This window comes from Austrofundulus limnaeus, unplaced genomic scaffold (genome assembly GCF_001266775.1).
Source record: "Austrofundulus limnaeus strain Quisiro unplaced genomic scaffold, Austrofundulus_limnaeus-1.0 Scaffold115, whole genome shotgun sequence".
Lineage (NCBI taxonomy): Eukaryota > Metazoa > Chordata > Actinopteri > Cyprinodontiformes > Rivulidae > Austrofundulus > Austrofundulus limnaeus.
Genome location: NW_013952517.1, coordinates 507,734 through 517,034, shown reverse-complemented (window position 1 = coordinate 517,034; position 9,301 = coordinate 507,734). Strand labels below are relative to the sequence as shown.

At 35.9% G+C, this 9,301-nt stretch overlaps 1 protein-coding gene across 1 annotated transcript in view; it reads left to right on the top strand.

The window, feature by feature from the left end:
- The first annotated feature begins 279 nt into the window (after window positions 1-279).
- LOC106521762 (C-type lectin lectoxin-Lio3) overlaps window positions 280-9,301 on the top strand; it is a 76,536-nt gene continuing 67,514 nt past the window's right edge. Inside the window, exon 1 of the mRNA XM_014014475.1 lies at window positions 280-373. Within this exon, the coding sequence (XP_013869929.1) occupies window positions 349-373 (25 nt within the window). The 5' untranslated portion in view covers window positions 280-348. The remainder of the gene's footprint in view (window positions 374-9,301) is intronic.

Genomic DNA, 9,301 nt, shown 5'->3' with positions numbered 1-9,301 from the left:
TTAAAATTACAGTCATCTACAAGCTTTGCAAGTGGGAAAACCTGAAAAATCAACAGTGTATCAAATACTTGTTCTCCCCACTGTAGATCTCTGCCACATTTCTATTCCAATGCAAACTGGTCAAAGCAAACTGAGCTCTGGTCTTACAGTGCAAGGTGAGAGAAGATGGCATTAAATTAGCTTTCCAACTGTCAAATAAAATTCTATCACTTTGTCCCAGCCAGCACTCATGGCCTTGAAACCTTTCTTTCTCTTTCTCCTCTTGTTTCCCCAGTCGATAACATTTAAACAGCCAAACTGGAAGAATGAGCAACTGTCAGGGAGCTAAAACCTCCCCTGGGACCCAAGATGTCAGCCAGAAACAACCAAGTGAGTAAGTTTTGGCACACCTACTCTTCCAACTTTTCTGCCCCTGAAAATCTCAATGAAATATAAACTGATATTCAAATATGATCAACCATTCTTAAAAAGAAAAAAAGGTATAGACATATATATCTCAGCTAGATCACTTTGTTTTGCACCATTTTAGGTTAAAACCCAAAAAAGCTGTGTTTAAAAAACAAAACAAAAAACATTGAGCTTTTCATTCTAGGTAACTTCATTCTTCTAATTTTCTGAAAATTGTTGAAGCTTATTGAATGCTGAATGCTATGTTGCTAATTGTTGAATGCTGCTGATGCTGCTGTTTGTTGAAGAAATGCTAAATGCTATGTTGCTATTTCAGCTGTTTGTTGGAGATCACTGCTGATAATGCTTTAAGTGATTTGTTGAATATATTGATGTTTGTTGAATACTGCTAGCTGAATGGTAAACATTATGCTGCTTGCACTGTTGTTTGTTGGATACTGCTGCTTATGGCTGAATGATATGTTGACAATGCTGCTGTTGTTGAATATTGCTGCTGATAGCTGGAAATGTGAAATGCTGTTGTGCAAATGTTGATGTTGAATCTTGCTGTATCTTGCTGAATGCTATGCTGCTGCTGGTCTATGTAAATGGACTGGGAGTTAATTCAAATATACGTTTCATTAGTTATTTAGGATGTTTTGTTGTTGGATAAACTGAGCACCGAGGAATAGTTTCATGCATATTTTAGTGTAATTTGCAACACCTTTTTTAGACAAGTCCATTGAGATCAGTATTTCACAGGAAKGATCCCCTCCCATTGTTTAAATCTATCTCTAACTCAGAGTACATTGTTATATAAACACTTCATTTGAGTAGATTTTAACAAAGGTAACTTGTGCCTAAATTTCACTTATGTTAGTTGAACACTAAGAACAAGATAAATGGAGAAAAACAACAGCAAGTTTTTGTGTTGCCTGTGATTTTTCTCAAATCATCTCGTTTTAAAGGAAACCCGTAGGAAGAAACATACAGGAAACAAAAACGCCTCAGGGAAACATTTCTATTGTGGGGAATACTGAGAAGGAATTGCTTGATGTTTGCTGTGCAATTACAAACTGAGAAAGACATGATTAAAGTCTGCCAGTGAATTCTTTTGTTTCTGACGTTGGGATTATTGAATTCCCTTGTTGCAGATTAGAGTTATTTCTTTATAGTGACACAAAAAAGGATATTTCAAGATCAGAAAGAAGATTAATTGGTTTGAGCCGTCTTAAAGAAATCCTTGTTGAAGAAAGCGTCTAATAATTGGCACAATAGTGACATTAAAATTTCTCTTTTATACTGTCAATCATTGTTTTGCCAACATCCTTGGGAATAACTCATGGTTCAATTGCATTTTCTGACATTGCATCACCTTTTATTGTTTAATATGCAAAGCTGTACAAGAGGAAAGCTTAATCACATACATTTTTAGGCCTCCTGAACTCTGTCAGATGACTTGATTAAGTTGATTAATAAGGCTTCTGTTTGGCTGTTGATAAACAACTCACTGCCAGGGTGTGCAACCATAAAGCACAGAACATGGTTAGAGTGGAGGGCTCTGTAAAAGTAAATGGAAAGTGCTTGGTTTTAATGTCTCCAGGGTTAAAGGGGGAGTTGTTGGTGACCTTGTTGTCAAAAAGGGTTATAAAAGGGCTGTATAGATCAATTTAATGAAAAATAAGGTTGCACACATAGCAGGTGTACAGTCGAATGAATTACAGTAGAATCATCTTATTGCTTCATTGTTTGTGTTTGAAGAATGTTTTGATAATTAAAAATGGCAGCACCATGTCAGGAAATCAGTTTTTTTATTTTTTTTATTAGCAATTTTTAGTTGTACTTTTGTAAATTTTAAATCATATCAACTTTAGTAGATCTGAGAGCAGTGTGCAGGGTACTTTTTCTCATTTCCTTTGAATATTAGAGCCTWATTCATGTAAAAAAAATGCATATATAAATGCTTATGCCGAACTTCAGAGGATTCTCAATTTTCTGCTGGAGAACAATCAGCTTAAAAATTAATCTATTCCTGTCACATTTATATGACAAGATAATCTTAGTGCCACATTTTCTCTTAGGCTGGTTATTGAGAACATACTGTAATAGGTTTATATTTCTTTGTTTACTATGTACACACAAAACAAATACAGTACGAATATCTCAAACACGGTCTAAAAAGACTAAAATGGCTGCCATTTGTGGAAAAAAACAAACATATAACCTATTGCAAATTGTTTAAAAAAATTCTGTAAATTTATAATATAAAAGAGAAAAAGCTAGTGTAAAGTTGTGCAATTTAGGTCAATTGAAAAGGTTATGTCAGTAATATAAGTATTGGTTGTATCACAGCCATGGTATGTTGATGCTCATCTGTTTAGGAATGCCAGCATTAATTACAGACCTCACTACATTAATCCTCGTTGTTGGTTCGAGTCGCCCCAAAGGTCACTAAGACCCACCTGTTTCAGCAGTAAATATTAGACTAGGCTTGGTAATGACACTCACAGGTGTGTTTCGTTTGGCAGACATGTGAAACTGAGCAGATTGTGTTAATTCTGAATGTTCATATTCATTTTAAAAACCATTTATCATTTTGACTCCCAGTTTGTTTAACAGGAAACAACCTACAGATGTCAGATGYCAAGGATCATCTGGTAGACTTAAGATACCTTATTACTGAATTGCATTTTTATAATTTGGCGACCACTGATGTGGTGATAAAATGGTCACGTTTTGATTGAGCTTCACTGTTTGAATGCACTCCATAGATATTGAATTAGACACTCCTCCTAATCATTGGGGTGGCTTTATATGAACTGTTGGATGTGCTGTTTTTAATTTAAAGTAGATTTAGAGTGTGTGCYTGTGTGAATGGGTAAATAAATAGGGTTAAAAGGTGCCCAGCAAGCGCTTAAGTTATAATTACTAATGTATTAATGCACATAAATGCATTCATAATAAATCCCTGTATTTACAAGTGGAATTCAAGTATACCTACTTAAAACTGCATAAACTGCAAATCTGTGAAGCCACCATCAGTTTACAGCAGATGCACATCAACAGAACAAATCACGTTGCGGAAGTAAATATTTTTTCTTTTAAATATGCTTTAATCCATAAAATATTACCAAGAAATACAAATGCTACACCAGCAATTACCTTTTGCAAATAATTAAGATCAATTCTTGTCAAACAGAAGAAAATTGGCAGCAGAAGTACAAAGTATGTTAAATCTATAATGGCATAAGGAAAGACATTGGTAGACATTTATCTACATTTATGCCTGATGCTTGGCTGTATAATTTTCCTGGACATATTGTATACTGCACTAAAGGAAATAACCCGTTTTCTTAAGAGGGATTTGCATATATTAAATATAATGTATATAATGCCTTATTTTGCAAATTTGTCAAACATGATATGACAGGTCAGGATCTTAACTGCTGTTTTTTTTCTTTTTAGTTGGTATATTCGGCACCTAATCTAGAACCTCTGATTCTATATTTATAGACAAAATGTCATTAATAGTGTCCTTAATTAGAAGATGCAGTTACAAAAAAGGTTAAGAAAAAGCACATTATTATGCTTTGTTTAAAAGAAATGCCCCAAACTGTAAAGTTAGTTTTACAGGTTTTTATAATAATAGTTTAGTTTTGAGGGAGTGAAAGAAATTATAATACATGTTCGTTTACCATATAATGTGTTTATGACAGAAACACAACAATGCATGAATGTTTGAATGTGAAAAGAATTCATACAGTCACCAGCGCTGGACTGAAGGCAGGTTTATTAGCTCAGTAGATCATCTCTGCTTTCATCCCTGAAACCAGGAAGTCGTGTTACCTATAACCACTTTCTTCAGAATCTGACCCCGTCTACTAAGCTTGACATCACTGAGGGGGAACACTATCTTTTTCCTGGGTCAAATCCTCTTGACATAATTCCTGTTTCGGCTAGTGTTTCTATTACATTCAGTCACTGTGTTGAATATGTGTCCAGGCATGTAGCTACTTATATACTTCCTACTTTGGGTGACCGTGTCGTCCAGCCATCCAGACCAGTCTGTACATAAAATCACCGAATCACAAAAACAATCACACAGTGGTTTATAAAACTATATCATGTTTCTCCTAAGAAAAGACTATAAACTGTGTAGTGCTTTTTAAAAGTCAGTAGTAAACAACCCCAATAAATTTCTTCAGGAGTACACTTTAATTYCTTTAAAGTAAAAACACTTCAACCAGCGTTCTCTGTCTGTGTGCATAAACAGGCCTGAGTGTGAATATCCTTTAAACTCAGACTTGCTTGAGTGTCATTCTAAAGATCTGATCTCAGGAGGTTTTATTTAACTCCAAGCCTGACCTCTTCTCTCCTTTGTCTCCCTTCTCTGTATCTGTGCTCAAAATGGGTTTTTACTCGGTTCATGTTCGTGATAACAGTTAATGAGGAAAAACAATAACCGTCTCCCTGCTTGCCCACTCAGAACAGATTTGGTGAATGAAATTCTGGCACAAAGTGGCCTCATCTGGGGAAATGAGACTTTCTCTTGTTTTGTCAAAATATCGCCTACATGTGTTTGTTCATGTGCATCTTGATGCAAAACTTTTATTCACTACTGGCCATAAACAAACAGTTATGTTAGCTGTAAATAAAGTCTGTAGATTCTGTTTGGATACAAATACCAACAATACTGGATTGTTTAGAAGCAATCTTAATACAGATTTTCAGGAATGTAAAACAATTATTTATAAAAATGTAAATTGTAACTAAATATTTGTTTTGTTTTGATCTTAGCTTCTGTGTTTGACATACTTGTTTTTTCTTATGGTGTGTTGCAGATGAGTTGTGGTCTTTCAATTGTCATAATTTCTCGATGCTCTTTGTTTTTTCCACATTCATTGACTGCTCCCTATTTTAATTAATTTCTATTTTTACGTCCTGTTTTAAGTAGAAAACAGAACTGACAGGTTGAGGTTTCTGTCATGTGATGTGAACACTGCTTTTTGTAAAACATCTGCGGAGGAACAAATCTCTTGTGTTTTAACCATGGACTGTCACACTTGTCTGTTTCTGATGTGAATGTGCTCATTTCTTTGTGAGACTGAGATGCTCATTGACCTATCAGAGTCAATTTCTGATCGATCTTTACTACAAGATCATCATCATTAACTAACCACAAGGCTTTTATCTGTTTTAGCCTCCAGTTGGAATTAACRGCAGTTCATATCCTGACAGAGCCCACCTTGTGTTTTAGATTTTTTTTCTCCTTCCTCTTCTTTTATAAAACAGGTCATAATCTCAATTTGTCAGGAATGGAACACCTGGGCATGTCATAATGTGGTAGGGGGGCCAGTAGCGACAGGAGACCATTTGCTGCAAAGATTCAATTAGGCATTATCAGTGGTTGGCTTGTCAGTGTTGAATGTGTGCAGAGCTGAAATGGGAGAAAATTACAAAAGATCAAGTTTGACTGTGTCTAGATTGTGGTTGGCATGATCTGCGCTGTAACAAGACAAGTACAGGGGGAATATGCTTTACTCATTCTTTGCTGTGGCTACTGTGTCATTTCTTAGGGGGACAGTGTGACATTTTGCAAAATATTCTTCCCTATATAGTATCTTGCTGAGTGTTGAATAAGGAAATCAATATCACTTTCATTCCTGCCTCGTTTGGTTGGAAAGTTAGCCTTTAGTCTGCAGAAATAGACAAAAATCCACCAACTATTTCTCACTATCTATTGTTATATTTATTTTCATCACTCCTAAAGAAACATATATTTGCAACAAATCTTTTTTTCTTGAATATCTAACCTATCTGACATCGTGAACTGACTGCAGGAAAGTGATGGCATCTGTGAACAGTCGCCCCYCTGACTCACTGATATCCGATGTGTTTGAAATGGAGCCTGTGGAGAACACGGCTAAGCTCCAACAGGTTTGGCAGATTGGTCCATGCAAAAAGATCAGATAGCCATATGGTGGTCCTGATGCCGTACAGCTCTTTGTTGGTCTCCTCCCGTGAACAGAGAGCAAACTGTCTCAGTCGCTTTGACAGTCGGTCATTATCTCATGAGGGAAGGACATCAAAGGAAAGTCAAACGTTCTCACTATGCAAAACAGCGTAGGTTAGCATGACCCTTGTTTTAAAGAATGTGCAGCTCATTCACTCAGGAAAGTTTGGAGGTTGAGTTGATGGTCGACCATTTTGGGCCAACAAATGTTTTCACATACTGTATCTAATTCTATGATGGCCTCAGATTAGAATAATCTGACTTATTTGTACCTCAGAAAAGAATGTCAACCTGTGCTATCAGTACTGAAATGTACTGCTGAAATAATATTTAGCCTGATAATATTTATATATTTAACTGCAGCAAACATAAAATCACATTTTTGGTTCTTAAATCTCAAAATCCCACCATTTTCAAAGGTTTCGCAAACTGTTTCTTCCAATTGTTCCAAACCAAGGGCAAAGAAAGCAGCAAACACCCTAAAGGGTAAAAAAAGAGAAAAGAAACAGAGCAAGGATCAATGAAAACAGACAGGACATTTATAAGGTCAGACACTGTGACAGGAGGATCTAGGTTGGTGGTAAAAGGAAAAAAAACAGATCTGCAGAGGAGGCACCAAGTGCACCACAGTAAAAACATTTTAAATAGTTTGCCCTTTATTAGACTCTCAGTTAGGCGTGAAGAGGGGAATCAGCTGAGCTGTCAGCTCATAGGTTAACACTTTAGGGGAATGTTTGTGTGGTTTTGCCCAGCATGTCCACATTTATTTATTCATTTATTTTTAACTGCAGCAATTTCTTCTGGTTTGTACCCTCCAGGACCAGGTTTTGGCCAAGTGATTGGGTACCCCCGATTTAGAGAACACCTGCCACTGGAGGACGTTATCTGTGGAATATTATTGCAAAATATATAATTGATAAGAAGCAGTTGAGTGAGGTCTGTTCCCACAACTTTGCTGCTGTTACTTGATGAAGTTATGAAGATGCTGTTTTTCTGCATGTAAAACTTCACACAGACTGTAACAACAACATGGGAGCTGTGTTGCTTTGGGTTTGTTGAGACTGTGGGATGAGCTTGACTTCATTTTAAATTTATGAAATATTGGTCTGTAATTCACTCCTTCCCAAAACTGTTTAGAGCAGGGGTGCCCAAACATTTTCCCCGAGAGGGCCAAAATGAAAATCTATCCAGGGCTGCGGGCCAAATACAGTAATATAATACATGAAATACAAATACTTTTTAAAGTAAAGTCCTTTATTTTTAACGATTAAGCTGTGCAATGGCCCTCTTTTGTTTTAGTCTGTGCACTTGGAGAAAGTCTGCCATACCCTCAAGTAGCAAAGGCTCATGGGACATTTCATAAACATGGGACATTTCATAAATTGATAAAATATGTGTTTTTGTGGCCTTATAAAGTGTGCAAATCTACATGTGGGGTTAAATCTGATCTAAATATTTCTTGTTGTCATTTCATGTTTCATGTTTAATCCTAATAAATCAAAGATAAAGTCAGCACTATAAATGAAYACCTTCACTACAGCCCTTTTATARAGTCATTTGACCAATGGAAATACTATGTTTCTACATAGGATAACAGGTTACAACCTTGAAACTTTGGCAACTATTGGTGGGCCAAATCAAATGGCTTGGCGGGCCAAATTTGGCCCGCGGGCCCCACTTTGGGCTCCTCTGGTTTGGAGTTTGAGATCAACTCAAAACCTGCACTTAACATTTTAACAAATTTCTAAAACATAAAATTTTAAACATTGAATTGTTCTAAGGCATAATGCAGACAATGTTTTCGCCTTTGTTAGCAAAATATCTCAAGAACCACAGGACAGATTATACTGAACCTTATAACTTCCAACTGATGAACATCTGGTACAATTTGAGATGGTAATAACTCAATTTATTTTAAGTTAAATGCAGTTCTACTAGTTTAACATTATTTACTACACATACTGAGCATAACATCTTCAGCTCAAGCTTAAAATAATTTTCTAGGTTTGATTAAAATGGCGTCAACTTAGTCATTTCTTAGCAAATCTTTGTTCAGAAATGCAAGTGGTAAAATGGTAAATGGTCTGAACTTACCGGTAAGTTTTGACTGACTGGAAACAATGCATGTTGGTGTAGGTTTAAATTATATTTGTCTGTTTAGATGAAAAAAAAATTCTCTTTTGGCCAAATGGTCTTAATGCACATAACATTGCAGGTATTGCAGTGGTGTCATTAACAAGGGAAATTAAAGCTGGAAATTGGAATGATGTTTGTTGAACATTACATTTTCATGCCCCCTGTTTTATATGCAACAATTATTTAGTTTATATAACCTGGTAGTTCTGGTTGATTATATATATTAATACGATCATTTGGAATGATTACATCCTGTGATGGTGATTGATAATAAAAGATGGTTGAAAATGCTGGAAAACCCACAAGTATCCAGATGGTCTTTTTGTATCTGTGGGCTATTTCAGCTGCAGCTATAAACACATTTATGCCATCTGTTTAGTGATAGATTTGAGTCCATCCGTCTGATCAAACATCTCAGGAGGTTTGTTCTCATTTGCATAAATGACATGGCACATATATATTTGTTTAAATGTATGTAGGACTTTTGTTAGATGAATAAAATCCAGCAGGAGCTCTCCTACATGGATTATTTTTTTTCATCCACACTGGCCTTGTTTATTATTTATACACTGCATGAATGGGAGCATTCCTTCATTCCACACTCTACCCATGACATATTAGGTTTAAAATGTATTCCTTTACTATTTTCTCTCATATGAAGGCTGAGGGAAAAATTGCAAAAGCTTTTTTGAGTATTTTTATCTTTGTGTGTGTGTGTGTGTGTGTGTGTGTGTGTGTGTGTGTGTGTGTGTGTGTGTGTGTGTG